Source organism: Thalia democratica, chromosome 3 (genome assembly GCF_965202585.1).
Source record: "Thalia democratica chromosome 3, ktThaDemo2.hap1.1, whole genome shotgun sequence".
NCBI lineage: Eukaryota > Metazoa > Chordata > Thaliacea > Salpida > Salpidae > Thalia > Thalia democratica.
This window is the reverse complement of record NC_139167.1, coordinates 42,949,341-42,973,295: the sequence shown is the minus strand read 5'-3', so window position 1 is coordinate 42,973,295 and position 23,955 is coordinate 42,949,341. Positions and strand designations below refer to the sequence as shown.

Below are 23,955 nucleotides of genomic sequence, written 5' to 3'. Positions count from 1 at the left end.
AAACTTTTTTTTTTCTATTAAAAGTAAATATGAATTTTTTGATGAATCTAGGCTAGTATCGAAAACTACAAACAGGGTTGCCAAATAATTTTTTATTTTTTTTACCAGGTTTTCTAAATTTCTTGCAGGTTTCTATAGAACAAATGTATTTGTCAATTTTTAGTATAAAATTACATTTAAGGTATAAAACTGACTAAAAAATTATAATAACATAGAAAAGATGCTGTAACGCTGTTTTAAAACGTTTAAAAAAAAAAACATATTTAAGAAATAAAAATAAGGTTTTTCGTATCTAATCGAAACTTTACCACTTAACATGTAAAAATAGTTAAAAATTTCAGGTTTTTCAAGAATTCAAGTTTTTTTTTGGCAACCCTTTACTAAATCTAACTAAAACAATAGTTTTATAGCTATTTTACTTAGATCATTTATTTGTTGGCTCATCGACTATTAGCACTTTCTGTTTTTTTTAAATAATTTATCATTTGGTAATTTTTAATTAAATCTCGGTTTACAACAAAAGCAAGTAGTTAAGAAAAGCTGTCAATTATTTGTGTTTAACTGATTAACTTTAATCATAGATGAAGCTTAAAAATATCTCATAAGTATCGCAGAATTTAGTCTAAAGTAATAATCTAGATTTTTTTTATAAAGAGTTACTTTCTGTAACTTTCTTTTATTTTCTCTTACTAAAATTAACCAAACTAAAAAAAAAACTAAAAAGTATTAACCTATTTAATTTGATACAAAAAAAGTAATAAAAATTTATAACTAATTATAGCTATTTAAGAACACATGCTTATTTCTATATAACTGTTTCAAATAAACTGTTTGAGCTGAGAACTTGCCTACGATGGTTGTTATATCAATAAACATGGAAGAAGCTAGGAAAAGAAGCAATACTTATGTACCTGAAAACAATAACACAACTAGATTCTTCTTCATCTAGTCCAACTAAAATGTCACTTAAGGCCGAAAAAGAATATCTAACCAGCAAGGAAATTTTAGCATCTTGAGTTATTGGTCAAGTGCCGGGCTTATTGTTCGCGAGGGTTACGGGTTCAATCAACGTGATTATCAAGACAGTGATTTATCCGTCTACCCGACTGCTATCATAATGAACAACCCGAAGCAATTTCAAGGCATGTTAGGGACGGAGAAAATAAATTAGAACTTTCTTAAGTGAAAAGAACATATTAGAGACTGCAAACTTTACTAACCCCAATGGAAAACCAGTTCATCGGACTAAGTACGCCGTAGTTAGGCTGGCAAGCTTCATATAAAGGTTTAAGAAGCAGAAAGTTGAACAAAACAGAAACCGAAAACAAAGAAACTATAAACAGCAAAAAACATTAAATACTCTATCGAGCAAGTTTCTATTTAGCAACAAACAATGAAAATTTCAACGATTTTTGGATTGGCAAAGGTCTATAGGGAAGAACAAAGTTTATGTTCCCAGATTCGTAACTTGCACGGAGACGAGTAACTATAAGCTAAAAGAAAATGAGATTTGTAATACGTTACGCCGAAGCATCTAGTTTGGATGAAGTATGAACGTGTTAATACGTGATAAGTAACTATTAAGTCTTTAATTATATATTGAAAATATTTAGGCATGACTGCTGAACAATGAATTTTTTTTTATATTGTTATACCTCTTTTTTTTAAATTGACTTTAGCTAATTTTTTTAATATATAGAATTAAGTTATTTAACTTAATAAATTAAATTTTTCACTCTGAGCCCACCTTGAGTTTTTTTTTAAACTTGTTTTGAAGCTGATGAGTGAGTTGTCATGAAACTCGAGTACTTTGAGTTTTGAATCTTTAAAAAAAAACTTTATATATATATATATATATTTATTTATTTATTTATTTAATTATATAAAAACTATAATTTAAACAGCTGTTTCACACATTGAAATGTAAAATTTCATGTGATCGTCAGTAAGTTACAGTTTATTATAATAGTGAACAGAAATTTCGATTTTAGAATTTTTATAATAATTGTGACGTAGAATGGTACAGTTTATTGTACGATTAGCTGAATTTGAAATGCGCTGTGAATGTTATTTTATGCTTTTTAGGAAAGTTTAAAAAGGTTATTTTGGAAAAATATTTTAAGCTATTAGAAAAAAAAATTTAGGCTGTTGGGAAAAATGTTATAAAATGCTATAAAATACTCGTGTTTGCCGCTTCGGTTTTATTTTGTTTTAATATTTAGTTGGTTTTAATTTTGTTAAAAAAGTATTTTTGATAATGGATGCATATGTTTTGTCTTTTGCTTTTCTTGTTTAGTGTTACGCTCTTATCTGATTTTTCGATTTCTATTTTTTCTAAGTTACAAAGTTTGCAGCCGAATTTAGTAATGAATTTTAGTTTTGTCCTGTTTAATATTTCCCATTTAATTTTGTAGTCTGTATTGTTATCTTTTAAGTTCCATATGTAATTCGCTAGTTCTGTTGTGTGTCTTTGTTAATATTGTTGAATGATGATTTGTGGTTTCTGTATCTTTGTTTAAAGGTATTTCCTGTCGATCCTATATACTGCTTTGTTGTTTTATTTGATGTTACTGTTGCTTTATAAATTATATTTGACACTAGGCATTCGTTATTTAAAGGGCAAGGTTCTTTACGGCAATTATATATATATATGTTTTTAGTTGCTATTCGTAAGAAAAATAATTGAAATTTACAAACCAAACACAAACGTTATTTACAATTTTTTTTTTGTGATGAATTGAAAGTGTTTTTTCAGGGTTTAAAGTTATATAACTAAACAAGTTTTAAGTCATGAGAAAATTTATAAAAATTGCTGCAATAAAGTTACCCATAAAAAATGCGACCCCTAATTATGGGTAACTTTTTGGTGAATAAAATTATTAAACAAGTGAAAAAACAGGTTACTACTATGAAAATATACTTCCGTTATGTCATTGATATATAAAAAAAACTTATTACCAAACTAAAGAATATTTCTTTTATATTTACAATACTATAAAATCATGAGTGCAAAAAGTTTGAGTTCACTTTTAATTTATTTGTAGCATCGCTAAAAATTATTGCTGTGTTATTATCTAATTTAATATTTAAGTTGTTATAACTAGAATCGGTACATAATCAAAATAATTTTATGTTAGTTATAAAAAACATACAACAATTTTTATTACTATGATAAACTAATACGAAACAGAATAAAATAAGTTTGTAAAACTTATATTTTAAATTTTGATATAAATAAAGTATATTTAAAATAAACGAACTTGTGTTTTACGCGTTGCTGAAGTAATTCATTAACAGTCATGTTAGTTTCATGGTAAAGTTCACTTTTTACAAGAGCTATTATAGAGTGTGTATCAAAAACTCCAACTAACGTACCTTAATTAAAATAGTATGAAAATAAATGGGTTGAAAAGATTTTTTCAAACACTGTATGTTATAAAACTAAAACAATAATTACACAGTTTATAAAAAGTAGACATATTTTTACTTGGCTATATATATTTTAAATTATCAAAGGGTTACTCTATAGCTAGTTACAAATAATTAAGTCAACTAAATTTAAAGACTGACATGATCATGAAGTTTAATCATATTACCAGTACTGCTTCTTTTAATAAAGTGTTGACCATACCACGTGTGGTCTTATATTCCAAAGGTATGGTTTAAACTTATATAAACTTTATCTTGCCTCACATCACATGGAAATCTAGGCTTCAGCTCTTTTAGACTTTCTTCAATGTTTTATTTAGTCGTATTAAACGAGCGTACGAGCTACGGTTGGACTTTTTATGGGTAGTTTTAAATACTGGGTACTTTTAATTGCAACAATTTTGTAATAACAAGTACCCAATATTTTGATGATGTCATTAACTTTACTTTGGGTACTTTTGAAGCTTAAACTTTCTTAATAAAACAAAACTGCTGTCCATGCCTATGACAAATTCACTTTGTTTATTTTTCTAAATATGAAAATAACTATATCTGAAATAAAACTATAGAAGGTAACTAAATATTTCCCTATGTTAACAAAACTATAGAAAAATAATTTTAAACCTTATTATTTTTTGTGTAATTTACAATTTTAAATTCAAGCACAAATTAAGCTATTGACTTATTAAATTTTTCTTTTATAGTTTGTTTTATTATGTTTTATTTTAGATATAGTTATTTTTATATTTAGAAAAATAAACAAAGTGAATTTATCATAGGCCTGGACAGCAGTTTTGTTTTGCTAAGAAAGTTTAAGCTTCAAAAGTACCCAAAGTAAAGTTAATGACATCATCAAAATATTGGGTACTTTTTATTGCGAAATTGCTGCAATTAAAAGTACCCAATATTTAAAACTACCCATAAAAAGTCCTACCCTACGAGCTATCTTACCAAGTTGACAATGTATTAACGATGCACGGAAATTTAACAAGGTTGACGTCACTGATCATACCAGCAAACGGTAGATCATGGTAAAATATTATAAATCGTTAGTAGACTGACTAATTCGCAGATTTCTTCGGTTACGACTGATTAACGAGTTTCATAAATGAAAACGAAATCTGAATCTTATTCAACCGAGGGGCTGTGGTATGATGATTCGATTGGTATGAATAAAACTTGAAATTAACTTTTCTTTAAAAGAAAAAAAATCAATGGTGGGAAATATTAGCTAATATGCCTTATTGATATTGTGTGCTAAAATAAGATTAAAAAAACAGTTAAAAAAAAAAGCCTAATTTTATTTGTTTTTGAAGATGCTTTCAAGCTTAAAACACGTTGCGGGCTAGATTCCTCCCTGGCGCGCCGTACTTTGCCCACCCCAATACACATAACCAAATTATGTAGCTGTAAAGTTACTATGATGTTTTTGGAAACCTGATACCAGAAAATATCTAAATATAATAAACTAAAAAACTTCAGGAAAAGAGAATCGGTAATAAGCTATAATTTACTTTGTAAAGCTCTAGCTAGGTGTAGTCAAAAAAGTCAACAACGTAAGATGAACTTACCAATAAGCTAAAACATACAGAAAGCAAATACAAAGCTATTTTCTCACTAAAAAATTCTTAATCTAGGCATGCAGGTAAAAAATGAAGTTGTTAGTTATAATATTTTACGCAGAAGAGTCTGAAATATCGACTATCAAATGTAACACGGGCAGTCTTATTTCTCGAAACCATGTTCTTGTAAAGTTTTATTCCTTAGTTTTAGAAAAATTTGAAATTATCCTTCTAGAGTTTAACGTTTTAACTGTTTCTACTAACAACTGAATAAGTTTTTGCAAAAACAAAAACTATCGCTTACTATTAATAGTCATTGAAAACATTAAAACTTATATCTATTCTATTATTTAAATTTTAGACCTATATATTTTAGTACAAAAAGTAGACACAATACTCATAAAAAGATTAATAATTTTAGATAAAAAGATATATATATATATATTGTATTTCATTAACTATTAATATCTTTAAAGATCGTTCATTATTTAAAACTAAAATACTTAACAAATTAATAAATGATTTATTCCTCATAAACTTCTAGGTATCTAATTAACATGATTGTCATTTAGCGTCGAATTCATGGTTGTAATTACTAAACACCGGATGTATCAAGCAACATTGTAAGTCGCATTCCTAATATAAACCTACAGCAATGTGTATAATCCATCATACATTCATTCCAACCATTTAGCTATTACAAATTCAACACCGCTAATGCGGCCAAGAATTGAATAGGGGACCGGTCAAGAGACATCGCTAGCATTTATCAGAAAATGAAAAGCGTCAAAATTAGGATTAATAGAAACATAGAACTTGCAAGAATTCAGCTGTTACTTTTTGCGCAAGATAAGATCCATGATATTATGGTTGCAACTATTTATCAATTATTTAAAAAAATCAGATAACTGTGTAGCTGAATTGATGAATTTAGTGGCTTTAATCAAAGATCCAGTAGTCAACTTGGAACATCCAGTAGTCAACCTAAACTTGAATATATCAAAAATGCTGAAGATGTCATAGGTAGAATGGGTCAAAACATGAATTTGGTCAAGAAATTGCATGTTTAATTTGCTGCTAGTTTCAGAAAAACTCTTCACCAAACGGGAAAGTATGAAATATACGAGTAATATAACTGAATATAGACAACTGTGTTCTCCACATTACACATATTACTACTCGTCCTCGTCCAGGGTCATAAGCCCCAGTCTAAGACATTAGAGCAGGAGCAGCAGAAACCATGATCATCCTAGCATATAAAAAACATAACAGTAAATAAAACTATGGTAAAAGTAAGTACAATGATTCATAGGCATTCCATGGTAGCTATGGAAATCTATCCAATCATGAGTTTTATGATTCTCTCGACGATGTTTGTGATCATTCCAACGGTTTCAGTAAAATTAAAGTAAAAGAAGAGCATATTCATGTTTAGGTGGTTTCGCGAATAAGTGATGTCCAACTTTCCTAAGGAACAAATAAGCTTAGGGGACCTGAATGTGATGAAACGAAGTATAAAGGCAAAGAGCATTCTCGATTGACTAGGACAGACTTAGCATAAACTTCTAGTTAACTTAATTTTGTGTGCATTTTCATAGCTTTTTAACTTAGATTCTTGATTAAAATCTTCCAAATTTAGCTATGATAAATTCTGTTTAGTATTTCTAAAGTTTAGTTAAGTGTTAAAAAGCTTCTAACTATTCCAATTTTCTCTAAACAAAGATTAAATTTTGGCTTTTAATGTATAAGATACCACGTAGTTCATTGTAACGTATTTGTTAACTACTATTATAATAACTAACAAACTTTCCCACATGACCGTCAAAAACAGTATTCGAGACATCTTACGACCGATTTCGTCCTTAATAGGACTCATTAGACAGGCAAATTGCGAGAAACCGCTGTTAAAATTTAACCAAGCTGGCTTAAATTCATATGCACTAAAGCGACCGTTTGTGGGTAAAGTCCAAAAAGTTGACGCAGCCAAATCGTTGACAGCCCAACGTCCAAGGCATTGTCAGCTTAATGTGAGATGCAACGCTCGTTTGATCATTTAACCAGTATTTATTACAGCCATCATCAACAAAGTTGAGATGTTAGTAGATACTTCTATTATGTTTACATATCGTTTATCATTTAAAACTAAAAAATCTCAGCAAACTAATTAAGCAGCTATTCTTCAAATGTTTGGGCAAAATTTGTAACTTAACTTTACATTTATAAACTTATATAAACAATTTCTTATTGCACGTGTGTTTATTAGGGGCATATGATTTAAGGAACTTTGTTTTTACATTTTGATCTTTTTTACAGATCATTAACTTATCAGTTGCTTTTTACTGTTTTTTATAACAAAAAAATAGTTTTTGAGACACGAGGAAACAAAGTCGGAAATAAAATAGGCTGAAAGACTATTTCATCAAAAATCTATTTTTTAATCCCTATTTCGAGCAATCGTCCTCAATACTTATGAGTATAAGCTTAACTTAATAATTAAAAAATATTTTTGTAAGAAAGTTTAAAAACTCGAGTTAAAATATAATGTTTGTTATTAAAAAAAATATTGTTTTCTTTTCTTTTTCAAACCGTTAAAATAAATTCTTTTTGTATAATGCAAGAAACATTTCCTAATAATTTGAAGACAACAGCTTGAAAAATGAATAAAAAGATAGATTTTTAGTGAAATTTTAAATTTTCCGAGTAAATTTACAGTGAAAAAAATTCCGGTTGATATGTTTGTAACGGAAAATTCAAAAATGAAATTTCAAAATTTGATTCAGAGTTTTGTATTCTACAAAAACTAACTTATAGTTTATACTTTTAACTTTTATTTATAAGCCAATATTAATTTCTGTAAAAAAAGTTCTTACTCCTATGCCCATAAAACTTACTGTTGTTATAATACAGTCAATTTTTAGTAGATAATATATACAAACTATAAGACCAAAGTATCAGTTGAGTACAAAGTAACAGTAAAACAACTAAAATGATAGGTTAAAATTAAGATATCAGCTTAATCTTTAATAAAATCTAACTGACATAAAAAATATATTCATTTAAATTTTTTTAGGTGTTTTTAGCATTTAAAAAAATGTACTTAGGTTTTGAAAATTATAAATCACTTGTGAGTTGTTTTATTAAAAAAAAAAGTTATAACTAAAATAGTGTTAATAGCAGTTACTGACTTAAGTTATTTCTACGCAACGTTTTAAAGAACATTAAACTATAGTATGCTATTAATAAATTAAAAATAAAGAAAATCATTCGGTTTAATCTAAAAATGTTAAATTTTCGAATTATTAATAAACGAAGAAATAAAGATATTTATAACTACATTCTAAGATAAGTTTCCAATTAAACTTAAATTTTACTAGTATTTAGACCACTTTGTTTATTAAAAGTTTATAACTTTTTAAAAACAATTTAGATAGCATACATAGTGGCAGTTTCAAAATAAATATGTTATTATAAATTTATTATGGGAAATTATAAACCTTTTTTACGATCAGCTACAGGAACGGTAGTAATATGATGTTTAGATAGTAACTGTAAAACTTCAATCAAAGTTGAATCTAGACTGACAAGTAAATATTTTTTTTGTAGTAAACCAGTTTCTGATAGTTTCTAAACAAAAAAAGTTTATAAATGAGATGTACTAACATTTATTTTTATAAAAATTTAATAACGATAACTTTAATAAAGAAGACGTAAAACTTATTAAAGAAATATCATTAATAACATTAAGAACAATATTATTTTTATAAATATAAAACTACAAGATAAAAAATCCACCAATTGTTTTATAACAACGTATAATATATTTCAAGAACAAAGATGTACGAGCGTTAACTTAGCTGGAATAGCCTTTTTTTGAACCTTTTAAAAAAATCAAAACTTTAAAACTTATTATTTCCCATGCCTTTAAAGCAATTAATTTTTTTAAGTATGTTCCTTTGCCTAGCTTTCACAAATTTTTTCATCGAACTGGGGTTTGACTATTGATGCAGGGCCCTTGATCAATATAACTCACCCATTGTTCTGAACGCTATAAGTAAAAAAAGAGTCATTTTTCTTGTTAGTTTCTTAAAATCTGATCATGATATGTTTGTATATTTTCCAACTGTTTTACTGTTTTTTCTAATTGTTTTTACTTTTTATATATGCCCAATTCAAGATTTCGAAAAGTATTTATTATTTTTTGTATGTGGTATATCTAAAAAAACCAAAATAATTAGTAAACAACAACACAACGCATTTGAACACATACAAACATAAGTAAACTATGAAATAAATAAAATCAACCACTTTTTCAGTAATAGAGGTCATAAAATTGATACTTTTCGAAGTCTTGAAGTCAAATTTAGGAACTCTAAAACTGAAAATGTAATCTTTTTTTTAAATCAAATTCTATATATATGTATGTGTATCAATGTGTTGTCCTGTTGTTTTCTAATTATTTTGTGTTTTTTACGGTATGTTCTACGTAAAACAACTTTTTTAAATCTTGACTTGGACATATCACAAAAAACTTCGATGAAGGTTATTGTGGAAGGTAGGCAAAGAAACGTTCTTTTGAATAGAAAAAAATTATTAGTTAGCTTTAAAGGCAAAGGAAATAACAAGTTTTAAAGTTTTGAAAAAAGCTCCCAAAATGGCTCTTCCAGCTAAGTTTACGCTCGTCAAAGATGTTTTGTAAACTTTTCTTATTAACCGTAGTAGTAAAACCAGCTACTAAAAATCCATAGCAGAGGTATTTTATTTACGATTTATAGTTTTTTAGCTTTATAAGCGATTTATAGCAAAACTTAAAAATAAGAGCGACTTAATTATTTTGTATGTAACCATATATTTTTAAGATATTATTTGTTGCAAATTGTTAACTTATTTCAAAACCCTTAAACCAGAAGTCGGCAAAGTGCGGTCCGCAAAAGAAAATTTTAAAAACTTATACTATAAATTTTGAGGCTTGAAGTATATAGCAAAATAAGGTCTAAGGTAAAATTTACGGGAAATTTGAAACTTACACTACACATTTTTAAAGAGTAAAAGCTAAAACTACAATAGCGGCCTGGCATTTTTTTTTCAAAATTTATCCCGCGTCCACCAAATGGCTGCCGCCCCTGCCTTAAACCTACAAAAATTCGAAAATTTTGGTGTAATCTTAATAATTTCTATATGTTATCTTGCTTTTTTGTTTAGCAGACACTTTTTGTTTTTGATATTTACATGAATGATTATTTTACGTTTTTCGAGATTTTATATCTCTTCATAACATTATTGGCTTTAAACATATTTTAATTAGCTACGTGGTAAAAAAGATTTTCAAAATATAACTTAAATGGTTTAAAAAGAGTTAAGAAAATCGGACCAGCAAAATGTGTAATCACCTGAAAATTATATACATGTTTAAAAAATCTGTTTATTTAGAAATAATATTAAGCAACTAACAAGTTCTAATTTTTCAGCTGCAATACCCAGAGTAATTTTTACCTTAAGTTTAATGTTGACACCTAAAGACAAATACCAGATATCAACGTTTGATAAAAGCATGGTTATATAGTTATATACCAATTTGAATGCTATCGTGACAATAGCTATAACGGTCTAAAAACAAGACAGCTTAAGAAAAGGGTCAAAGAACATATATCTGCTTGTGTTGACAACTTTTTGAAATCAGCCGAGAAAAAAAAATAAAGTAAAAATTATAAATGCAAATAAGAGATCTGCTATTGCTGAACACTTGGTGAGTAATTAAAGTTTTTCGTAAAATTTCAATTTGGAAATTTTTAATATAACTAAAAGTTGTTGTAACGTTTTTGACTTGGTTAAAATAAAGGCTATATGTATTTTAAATAAAAAAACCTACCCTTTGTACGCAAAAAGAATTTGACTACAGTGTTGCTCTATTTTCTTAATGCTTAATTTATTTACTTTGCTTGGTGTTTACATGTTTGTATTTAAGTAGCTCTAATAATTAGTATTTTCATAAGTTTTTTGTAATTAATTTTGTAAGTAAATAATTTTTTTTTTGTGATAATTACTACTATTACATTTAAGTTCAAATTTATCTTTTATTTATTGCTATGAAATCAGCGTGAAAAGTATTTGGATTACTGAATTGAGTGTTTCTTTTGTATATACTGTTCGTTTTAGTGAAATCTTTTTTATTTTACAAAAAAATCTTTAAATTTATAAGTATTCGTTATATTGCCTAAAGTACTTTCAAAATTTCTTCTTCAGTAGGCAATAGAACTGAATTAATTCAAAATTTTCTTGCATATAAAAAGTTTAAAAAAAGTATATTATGACGTAATTATAAATCAAGTTTTAAAGTAAACTTTGTTTTAAAATGCCTGGCTTTGAAAATTTGAAAAGTTTTTCAAATAGTAAATCTTATTAGTATCTCTAGTTTAAACTCGCAAAAACTAAATGAAATAAAATAAAAAGTAAAAAAAAAATATATGAAATAAAATCAAATCAAAGACAAAGGACTGAATGAAATTAAATTGTTAAACTTTGATGTGTTTGATTTAATGTTTTATAATACTTTAAAATGTAAAAAGAAATTAAAAATAGTAATAACAATAGTAATCGAGCTTATTGTTGGTTAAAGTTAAAAAATCAAAAATAAATAGAGTAAATAATCATAATAAATAAGTCGATAAAAGTAGTAGTGCGTATTACTTTAACTTGTTAAGATATTTAGAAATGTATAATCAAAAACTTTATAAACATTGAAACAGTTAAATAATAGTATTCTAGTCAATTATCAGTAAAGTGGTAATATAGTTTTGTTTATATTTATTGTTGCTTCGAGTTTATTGATCCATTTACTTTCCAAAAAATCTAAGTCTGAATAATTATTAGTGGTGTCTACAAAGATAATTGAAGAAGCTTCTTTTAAATATTTTTTTGATGTTTTGTGTTTTTTGAAACTATTGAAAGATAAGTGCATAAAATCATACTTTTGCGAGGGTTTAGTTGTAGAGATGCTGGAAAAAACTAAAAATGGAAAGATCGGTTTAGACCACCAACAAAAAGAACGAAGGAAAGTAACAAAAACATAAGCATTTGGACGACAATCTTTCCAAACTTGCTTAAATTAACAGAAAGAGAAAACCAATTGAATCAAAACGTGATGATAACATACAAACGACCGCAGACTATTGCAACTTTACTTACTAACTACAAGAAATTAGCTCATGAAGTTAATATTGAAGAAGGAATTTCATCCCCTTGTGGTAAATGTTTGCTTTGCAAAGATGCAATGGTAAAGAAAACAAGCTTAGTAAAGTTAAAAAACAGAAAAAAGATAAAAATGAAAAAAAACTTAAATTGCAAAAATTTTGGGATATATGCGGCGAAATGTAGTGAATGCGAAGAGTTCTATGTCGGCCAGACAATCATGTCCTTTCCGCAAAGATGGTGCTCTCACAGACACATCTGGAAGAGTACAATTACAGATGTTGTTAGTGATATAGCAGCACTTAAACTGCACTACGCCAAAAAACACAAAACATCAAAAAAAGATTTAAAAGAAGCTTCTTCAATTATCTTTGTAGACACCACTAATAAATATTCAGACTTAGATTTTTTGGAAAGTAAATGGATCAATAAACTCGAAGCAACAATAAATATAAACAAAACTATATTACCACTTTACTGATAATTGACTAGAATACTATTATTTAACTGTTTCAATGTTTATAAAGTTTTTGATTATACATTTCTAAATATCTTAACAAGTTAAAGTAATACGCACTACTACTTTTATCGACTTATTTATTATGATTATTTACTCTATTTATTTTTGATTTTTTAACTTTAACCAACAATAAGCTCGATTACTATTGTTATTACTATTTTTAATTTCTTTTTACATTTTAAAGTATTATAAAACATTAAATCAAACACATCAAAGTTTAACAATTTAATTTCATTCAGTCCTTTGTCTTTGATTTGATTTTATTTCATATATTTTTTTTTTACTTTTTATTTTATTTCATTTAGTTTTTGCGAGTTTAAACTAGAGATACTAATAAGATTTACTATTTGAAAAACTTTTCAAATTTTCAAAGCCAGGCATTTTAAAACAAAGTTTACTTTAAAACTTGATTTATAATTACGTCATAATATACTTTTTTTAAACTTTTTATATGCAAGAAAATTTTGAATTAATTCAGTTCTATTGCCTACTGAAGAAGAAATTTTGAAAGTACTTTAGGCAATATAACGAATACTTATAAATTTAAAGATTTTTTTGTAAAATAAAAAAGATTTTTTTATTTAAAACAATTTTGATAAAAACCAAAAAATCACGAAGAACAACACACAACCAAGGGAAGATTTGAGATACTTAAAACTATAATATTCTTACTGTATATACTGTTTAAAATCAATTGGACTTCAAATGTTTGCCTTGTTAATAAAAGATCATGATTTCATGAGTTCCCACTTATGAGTTTTGTTAAAGTGCGAACTTAAGAGGAAGGTAAACGTACTAATAAACTTTGATTATTAATACTAGTTATAATTACCTTGTTTTCGTGTATAAATATATTTAAATAAAAAATAAAAGTAATAATTCTAAAGTGGTTTTTATGTTCAACCGCAATCATAGGGAGAATTAAACCTTAAAAATTCTAAAAGTAAGCCGTATCTCAATAATATTGTTATTTTAAGTTCGAAATTTACTTAATTCCAAAAATATAAAAACATGTAAAGCAAATAGAATAACTTAAAAATAATTTTGAAGTAGTAACCAAAAAGCTAATAAAAAAAACTAAATTTTTACTACTAGGCAAAGGTATGAAACCAATGCCAATGAATTACTAGATTTTAAATAGTTTATAAATAAAGAAACTGAATTGAATTTAGTAAAATAAGTAATCAATAATGCTTTACATTTTTAGGTATTTTTATACAGTATATTTGAAAACTTCGTCACTTAGTCTATTTGAAAAATACTTTTTTGTTGTTTAAAAAAACTTAAATAGGAAAAACTATACCTTTTTTAAAAAACCCGGCTTCGGTATTTCGTCTAAAAACAAATGAAGAAAACTTAAAATCCTTTTATGGGTAACAATGCTAACAACATCACCCGAAACCAGATCACAAATTGGAATCCTAAATATAAGCCACGTTTTAATTCATTAAAAAAAACTTAAAGAAATTAGAAAATTATAACTGACTAATTAAAAACTACGCTTCTAAAGAAAAGCTATCTAAACCTCAAACCAAGAACAAAAAAGAAAAAACATGCGCAGTTATTCTGCTTCAACCTTATAAAATCTTAAGCAACTCTTTGATACTAGATTATTATTTATTGAATGATAAAAGAAAAGCGCTCAAAAAGTTTAGTTAAAGGACCTGGTATATGAAGGAAATTTTCGGTTAAGCACACTATAAGAACTTTTAAAATACTAGTATAACATATGAAAAAAAAAAGGTTATTATGGGAGAACAAATTGATGCGTATAAAAAATCAATACAAAAATTGTTGGAATCTATTCATTGATTCTAAAGTATTTCTACCACCAGTTGTTTTATAACTATTTTTTAAACTGATAACCTATAAAAAAATCAAAAAATTCTTGTTACAGATTTCAAATATATTTGCCCTAGACATTTAAGTTACTTTGCAAACAACTAGTTAATTTTAAGTAAACACAATTTCGCAGGAAGTCGAAACGTTATTTCTAGTAAGTAATAATAGATACTTTAAAACTTTAAATACAAGGAAAACATAAAACAAATATTCAACAAAATTTCGAGTAAAGTTCTGTTTTAAAGTAGGATATCAAAAACCTTAGACAATGTTTGATCTGTTCTAAGTTTTTTTGAAACTGTTTTAAATTAAATCAAATCAGCATACATAAGTATTTCTCGACAAACTTTTCGAGTTAGTTTAATAATAAAAAGGAAGTAACAAAGTTTTTACTCTTGTTTTATTTGCTGTGAAAATTATTGTAATGTAGAACAAAAACTTTGTGGTAAAGTAATAAGATATTAATGATAATAATAACAAATTTAAACAGTAGTCTTTCTTTATTAAACAAACACATGTTAACTTTTTAACACACAGAAACATGTCTTAGTTTAATAAAGATAGAGTACTGTTTAAATTTGTTATTATTCTATATTCCAGTGATCTTGTTTCGCTAGGATCTTTATTAGCAAACGATTAACTTATTTCAAATAGATATTAATGATAGTCATTTAGAAAGCAGAAAAAAGTTGTTTTTTTTTCTTAGATGAAATAGTTGGGCAAGATTGAAAAGTTACAAACAATAAATAAGTGATTTTAATATATTTTCTTTGATTTAGGCTACTTATGTGTTATAAATAATTCAAAGTTTAAAACGTTTTAAAAACTAAGTTATAAAGTATAAATAAAACTTATTTTGAGGAAAAATTCTACCATGCTATCAAAATTATGATAGTAACAAAAACTATATAGGCGTAGTAAAATCTATATTAAAAAACATGAAAATATAAAATAATTTAAAATATCAAAGTTTTAAAATACAACTAAATTACGTGATTTACTAATACTATTAAGCTATGCATAGTTATAAATCAACTAGATAAATTTTACTTAAAAAATGTTACTAAAAGTTTTTAACGAATTTTAAGTAGTTTATCATAAAATAATTTTGAGTAAACAGAGAAAAATTTAAAAGTTTTTTGAACTATTTCTAAACAGTCAAAGCAGCAAATAATGGAAAAAATAACTTTAATTATCAGAAAACTAACTCAAAGCTTTTACTGAGTTGAAGTGAAAAAATTGCTTCGTACAATGATGCTTCAGGAGTTAATGTAACAAAACATCTGTCTTTTTCCAAAATTTCAATCCACCAATTGATTGTCCTGCTTCCTATAGATTTTAAGCAATTCTTTCCTGATCTGCGTGAATCAATAAAAAAAAACAAATTATTAATTATGTATTTAATTACTGCGTAGAAAGTTTATAAAAACTAGTGAAAATCCTTCAGGGTTGCCAAAGGGTTATTGAACTTTTTTTCCAGTTTTTCTGAAAATCTTCCAGATTTTTGAAAATACAAGTTTTTTTTGTCAGTTTTCGGTATAAAATTTAACTCAAAGTGAAAAACTGTCTTAAATAGTATAAAACATTGAAAAAATTATGAATTGCTACTTTAAATGTGTTTTAGAAACAATATAATTTTTACTCGTTTATAAAAAAATATTACATACGATAAAATTTTTGTATTTACTTGAAACTTAATTATCTTACAGTAAAAATTATTAAAGTTCCAGGTTTTTCCAAATTGTTTAGCTACTGCTGTTCAAAATTCCAGGATTTTTTTTATTATTTAAGGTTTTTTTTGCCTAAATTGTCAAACTTTAAGTTTTTCCAGGATTCTAGATTTTTTTGACATCCCTGATCGTCTGATTAAATACTTTATCCAAGTTTTTATATGCAAACTTTATAGACTAAAATTAGTTTATCATTAATTAGTTATATCAATACTTTTTCCAAAAACTATTCTGCTAAAGAAACTTATAAAAAATCACTTATTGAAGAACTTCAAGATTTAAAAAAGACCAAGTATCTATAAAACATTTAGAAAAGAGGAGTATTAGTGTTTGCTTTTAATTTAGTATGTATCTAATCAGTTTCAGTTCATTTAACTGTTGTAAATATTTTCTTATCAAGGTTTTATTAACAGACTCTAAATATAAAAAAAAATAACCATGTAAGGCTCTTCAATTATGACTTAGATTTGAAAAATGTAAGTTAAACTAATAAATATAAGTTATCATAAACAAATAACAAAACAAGATGGTAAAAAATATTAAGTTTTTTGAAACGGGGACAGTTTGCGAATAATTAACACCTCTTGTTCAAGTTGTACCTTCTGTTATCTCTGGCTATTTCCAGCTTCTCAAGATTGCAAATATTGTGCTACTATTTATTTTGGCAATTTTTTGTAGAAGTCATATAATCAATAAAGAAACGAAGGACTGTATTGGATCCGCCGATGGTGCTTTTAAAATGTTGATGGTACAGACACAATAACAGTTTTAAAGTCAATAAGGAAAATGTAAGGGAGCTATCAAACATAGAATAAAACATTAAATGGGGTACACTTCAGTTAAGCGGGTGATTAAATACTTGCACAATATTTTGCAGTATTTGCTATCTTCAGAAGCTGGAGATAGCCAGAGCTGACAGGAGGTACAACTTGAACAACAGGTGTCAATAATAAGCCAACTGTCCCCGTTTCAAAAAACTTTATTTCAAAACTAAAACTAGTTTTAATTAAATTATGTGTTACTGCGTTAGTAACTATAGAATAAAGTGATAATTGTATTTCTAAAAGTATTTCTTAAACTATAAATTTTTTCATTAAAAATTTTTGAATATAAGAACCTGTTACAATAAGCAATTACCCCAAACACTTTTAAATTCGAAACAACACTTTATAGGCAAATTTTTTTCATTTAGCAACAAATTAGGCCACAATATAATTACGTCATTGGGCTAGGTTACATTTTTTCTTTCCAAAATTGATAAAATATAAGTAGCTGTTTGTTTATACGAAACTTCAAATTGATCCTTTATTATTTTCATAAGTGACTTCTTTTTCATAATTTTAATACCACAGCACTATAATAATTTAACTAATTACCGCTTATTTAAATAAAATTAAACATGCACTCATACTGTTTTTACATGAATTATATTTTTACATAAGTTTTTATAACCCAACAAGTAGTTTCTTTATAAAGTTGAGTGTTTATAAAGTCTACCTTTGTGTTCTACATTATTATATTTTAACCATAAATAAGACAGTAACAATTATAGTTTAGTATGCATTTAGTGTATATTAGATTTATTAATTCTAAATATTACATACTTTTCATATATAATTAATTTTGATTGGGTTTTACCTATAAAACTACGATTTTTAGCCAATTTTTTTAGCATCTTGCCATTCTGATAACTTTAGTTATTTTTTTTTACTTAAATTTTTTTAGTTTTAAATCTTAACTGAACAGCCCTCCAGGGCTAAATACTGTTTTATGTTTAGAATCTGCTAATTAAATAACTTGTTTCTTTATGTTTGTATAAGTTAAGAACTTTTATTGGTCATTTTAGAACTTAAAATATCATAGTAAAATATAGTAAATACTATCTTTGTGTTATAATAAACTTATTTAATACAACAATTGTATCTAAAACTAGTTTTAGTTTAAAACATATAGTTCAACTACTTGGATTTATTGCTGTGACAAAGTAGAATTAATTCAATAAAATCAGAAATTTTGAACAATGCAACATAACATGACATAGAAGGACTCCAAACTGCAGCATGAAAATCGCTATTTTCCATAAGGACGTGGAAGGCATGTCTAAGTTTAAGTTCTGATGATAGCACTACAGTTTTACAAGACTCCGGCATTACATCGTAACACGTGTGCTCTATTTAATAAAATAACACAATGTATTGTTTATATGAAATAGTTTCGTTTAACAAAACTTTTATTTAGTGATAAAACTTTTGGTGTAAAATAACATAACTTATGGATAACAGCAAATCACTATGCATAAAACTTTTGCACAACAAAATAAATTTCTCACATTTGTTATAATCCATTAAAAAAGGTAAAGCTTTTTTATAGCCAATGAAGAATACTTTTATCATACAGGGTTGCCAAGTGGTTATGGAAAATTTTATCCAGTTTTTCAAAATTTCCTCTAGGTTTTTAAAAGTACACATTTTTGGGTCTATTTTTAGTTTAAAGTCAAATTTAAGGTAATATACCGTGTGAAAAAGTATAAAAAAAAATTAAAAGATACTCTAAAACTACTTCAAATGTGTTTTTTAATAAAAAAATGTTTGATGATGACAAAAAAATTTTATCTTTATGATACATTTTTTGAGTCAAATCGAAATTTTACTACTTAACATGTTAAAAATTCGAGGTTCTTTTAGTAATCTTTAATCAAAATTCCAAGTTTTTATTTATTTCTGAAATTCCATGTTTTTTAGCCTAAATTTTCAAGTTCCAGGTTTAAAGGTTTTTTGGCAACCCTGTTTTTAACAGCCAATGAAAAACATTTTCATCCTAACACTTTTATAAATAAAATAAATATGGTACGAAAAAACTTTACAAATATACTACAAGAAAAAACTTTCTTGTACGAAGTCTTTTATTATTTATTTCAGGGTTTCCCAAACTTTTTTTTCAAATTGCCCCCTTTGAAAAAATTAAAAAAGCTATTGCCCCCTCCAACAACATTACTCAAAAGACTACATTCAAAACACCTAAGACCTTTTTTTTCATCTGCAACTCAAGAATATCTAGTAAAATTACTAATAAGTACACTTAAGACCTTTTTTTTTCGCCCAAAATTTTAAAATGACCCGCTTTTCGCCTCTTTACTAATTTTTTCCCCCCAACTTACTAAATCGCGCCAGGGTGGCGATATAGCCCACTTTGGGAAACCCTGATTTATTTTAACAAATTTTTTAGATTTGAAAATGTATTTGGTTGAAAAATAAACTTGATTTTTTTTCTGATGTTCAAATAATAGTCAAAAAACAAAAATAAACTTAGCATGACAAACTTTTTGATACTTCCAAAACTTTTTTAAATGTTTAGATTTTTTTGTTAAAAAAAAAAACCAGCTTAAAAGCTCATACGTGATTTGTTTAAAAAAATTATTGACATTAATCTTCTACAAGAATAAAGAAATTTTTTAGGTTCAGGTTGCAAATTAGTTTCAGATACTTTGAAAGTTTTTGTTAATAAAAACATTATACATAAAACATTTTCAGAGCTTGCTAACATCACCAAGATACTTTAAAAACATAAGGTATTTCTTTTGATTTATGCTTAAATTTTAATTTAACAGTTAGAGTGTAATAACTAAGACTTTTTTTTATGTAAACAAGTGATAAATAATATAATTAAACTATGACACTTATTATTTAACGATGATGTATCATTAAAATCATTTTGATATTTGCAGTATCTAATAAACTTGATAAATTAAAAAAGTTTATTTGCATAAACTATCTGATTATGATTTTTTCAACCACAATTTTTTTCAAACCTTAATTTGATCGTTTCTCATATGTGTTTGATATTTTAAGCATTATTTGTTTACAAAACTGTCATTTTTCATTTAAATTAAGATATTTTGTTTTTAGTAGAAGTATAATAAATTTAAAAAATTTTTATTTACAGTTTTATAAAAATTATATTATATTTTTGTTTTTTTAAATAATTTAAAAACAAATCGGTAATAAATAGCTTACAGGTATAGCTATAGCTTAAAACCTTTTAAAAATTTTTGGTAAACGAAATCATATTCTGCATTTTCACTGTAATTTTCATCGACAAAAAAACCGTTGATAGAAGCTTCATGGCTATGCCTAGAAAATAAAAATACTTTACAAATTTTTAACTACTTTTCCATTTTTTTTGATGCATTTAAAAGTGACAAAATATTTATAATAATTAAAACTGTGTTTCAAGTGCATAAAAAGCTTAAAAACGTAAATAATTTCAAAAATTATCTTGATCAGAGTATAATTATATTTCATCTCTTATTTAGTTATGTAAAAGTTAGTATGTAAATTAAATCATATAGTAAAGTAAAAAGTAAGTACACTTGATTTCAGTTGTACAGCTGAAAATAAATAAATCTTAAAAAGTAAAATCGAATAAATGTCTAAGCAGCATTACTTATTTTATCTAGTATGGACATGTAATTAATTCCCAGTAACGATGTATTGCTAAAATGTATGTGCAAGTTAATTTACAAAAAATAAATTCAATTGTTTTTGTTCATAAATGGTTTATTGACTAACGAAATACCACTACTCACAAAATATGAGCATACTTTTGTTTTTGATATTTATTTTTATGTTTTTTTATATAAAAGTATATTTGTAAATAAAAATACAATCTGTTACGTTTTATCTAACATTGTGAAAATGTATTATAACATTTAAATTTAAGCTTTGAACAACAGTCACCAGAACTTTCTTAAGGTATAAATGATTAATTTGTCTTAACTATATTTACTATTAATTTATACCTTAAACAAGCTTTATCTTTATACGTTAAGTTTGGTTTTATGAGAGTGAAATTTTAAAATAATTTATAAGAAGTTAAACGCCGTAAGTCAATTTAGTATTTGCGTACTAAGACGAGACTTTTGACTTTTTAATGAGCTCTAGTTATCTGGATCTCTAGGAATTAACTACTTATTAAGTTATATCTAATACTAAAAATACCTAAATTGAAATTAACAAGATTTTTTATTAAGAACGTTTATTCAAATTTTTACACAATACTATCAATAATATGGGCAGTCCACTTCTTTTTAAAAAACTGTATGGACTTATTAGTGTACGTTCAGTATACTCGATAGTCTATACAATCATATAATTTAAAACTTTTACTATTTTTAAACGGAAAACTAAACTATACTAAAATTAGAAGTTTTAATTGCAAGATATTTTCTACAAAAGGGTTGATCATACCAATTCGATCATCAGACCACAAGCTTCGGTAGACTGATGATCGAATTGATATGATCAACCTTTTTGTTGAGCTTGTCCAGGCTTCTGCTCTGCAGACTTTCGCCGATGTTTTTGTTGAAGATATTTTCTTAGAACAAATTACTAAGGTTTACTTCTAAACTTATACTTTGAAATCCTGGCAGGTTTTATGCAAAAGCTAAAAACATATTTTGATTGATTGATTATTATTTAACAGCACTAAAAAAAAAAAAACAGATATTTACAACTTCTTTTTGTAATCTATAAGTATAAATAATTGTTAAAATTTATAAATCCAATAAAAAAATTATCTATAAATTGTAATGACAAATAGATCTGATTCATAACTATTCGTGATTGAAGGAAGACAACTACTTTTTTTTTTTCAAAATATTTTTAAAAATTCTAAATATCAAATAAAATATTTCAAGTTTGTTGTTATATATACCATTATTATTATATAAAAGAAACTGCTTAAATATTTTTTGTTGTTGTATATGTGTCAACTAGAAGATTTTTTAAAACCTAGAATGTTAATAAATCACATCCCACTTTTGGTAACTAAAGAATAAAAAAATACTGACTTAATGAAATCCTAAACAAATACAATTTGAAACTTTAATTCGACAAACATTAATAAAATAAAAACACTATAAAAAGTTCAACAACACGTAAAACGTAACAGTCTTTATACAGCTGTAACTTTTATTTAAATTTTAAAAGTTTACTAAAAACGTAGTAGACTTTCTCTTACTTTGCTTGATGATAATATTCAAAACTATTTGTATAAGTAGGCATCGAGTTGGATATTTTTTGTACTGTTTCGCAGCTTTTAGTGCACTTGAAATTACCGTTTGTAGCTTTTAAACTGGAAGGGAAGCCATCTAGAAATGACTTTAAATTAAAAAAATATAAGTCTTAAAATTTTATAAACTCAATTAGTTGAAACTATCAGTCCTGAGTATATATAGTAAGTTAGATTTATTTAAATTATGATCAGCGTTGTTTAATTTCCAACACCATTTAATTTTTTAGTTACACTATAAACTATTTTACAGGGTTGTAAACCTTAAAGGGTTATTACCAGGTATTCTTAACTTCTTTTTAAAGTTTTTAAAGATCAAGTATTTTGGTCCATTTTTAGTATAAAACAGGGTTTCCCCAACTTTTTTTCAAAAGGCGCACTTTCATAAAATTAAATAAGCTATGGCCCCCTCCAACCAGAATTCCCAAAAAGCTACCATTCAAAACGCCTAAGACCTTTTTTTGTTCTTCATCATCAACTCCAGAATATCTACTGTCAGTTTCAAATTATGGCCTTGTGGCTCTTCCTTTTACGGCTTGTGCCCTCCTAAATTTTCTACATTTTTCTATAATATCTAGTTCAAGTTTCAAAACTACCATTTTAACGCTTAAGACCTTTTTTTTTTGCTCTTATTCATCAACTCCAGAATATCTAGTGTAAATTTCAAATTATGACCTCATGGCCACTTTACTGCTTATGGCCCCCTAATTTTCTGTAATGTACCACTTAGTCCAGTTAGGGAAACCATGGTATAAAATTTAGTTTAATAAAAAAAGCTGCCTTAAATTGTACATCAACACTAAAAATATACTGTAAAGCTACTTAAAATGTGGTTTTTAAGGCCATAGGGGGGTAAGCCATGTTTTTTCCACAAATTGATCTTATTTTATAGAGTTTTATCTAAGCTTCAAGTTGATTTTTACCATTTCAAAAATTTAAAATTATTTTTTGAGATATGACCGGTCAAAGTCGGGCCGCATAATAGGTTCCTTATGGGGAGAGAAAACTAAAACAGCAAAAAAAGACTTTTTTTTTTTAAAGTATCTCCTCCTAAATTTTTCGAGCAATCTTTTTCAAACTTTAACTGTCTAATCTTTATACAATAACAAAATACGTTTTTTAGACTTTAAAAATTTTTTAGTAAAAATATTTAAAGAAATAAAGACTTTTTTTTATAATTTTATTTGACTAATTTTTAATTTACAAAATTATTAAAATTCATAATAGACGTTTTCCTCTTATAATGTAAGGAAAATTTCCTGAAAATTTGAAGAAGGTTGCTTGAAAAATGAAGGAGGAGATATATTTTTACTAGTTTTTTAAATTTCCAAGAAAATTTACCCCAAAAAGTTTGTGGTCCATACGTTTGTATCGAAAACTTTTTACAAAAAATCATATATCTCAAAAATTTATTGATATTTTTGAATTCTATAAAAACTGGCTTATAGTTTGTACTTAAAAACTTTCAAATTTAAGCCAAAGTTATTTTTTGTAAAAAAATGTGTTTCCTATGGCCTAAATAAAAAAGGTTTTAATGATAACATTTTTATATGTTATTGAAATTTAACTACTTTACATACAAAAAATCCAGATTTTTTACCTAAATTACCAAATTCAA

General features: G+C 25.9%; 1 protein-coding gene across 4 annotated transcripts in view; it reads right to left on the bottom strand.

Moving 5' to 3' along the window:
- The window catches only part of LOC145832691 (uncharacterized), a 51,094-nt gene that overhangs the window by 6,000 nt on the left and 21,139 nt on the right, over positions 1-23,955 (bottom strand). For 3 of the 4 annotated variants that reach the window (XR_014369728.1, XR_014369729.1, XM_082939996.1), the window contains exons 6-12: positions 22,287-22,416; positions 20,304-20,398; positions 18,231-18,438; positions 15,747-15,896; positions 14,000-14,117; positions 8,486-8,615; positions 3,261-3,375 (exon numbers count right to left, since the gene is read on the bottom strand). Coding sequence is in view for 1 of the 4 variants with exons in the window: in XM_082939996.1 (XP_082796122.1) it covers positions 3,261-3,375; positions 8,486-8,615; positions 14,000-14,117; positions 15,747-15,896; positions 18,231-18,438; positions 20,304-20,398; positions 22,287-22,416 (946 nt within the window). In the remaining 3 variants the exon portion in view is untranslated. Of the gene's footprint in view, positions 1-1,747; positions 1,824-3,260; positions 3,376-8,485; positions 8,616-13,999; positions 14,118-15,746; positions 15,897-18,230; positions 18,439-20,303; positions 20,399-22,286; positions 22,417-23,955 lie in introns of all 4 variants that reach the window. The other variant, XR_014369730.1, reaches the window with a different exon arrangement.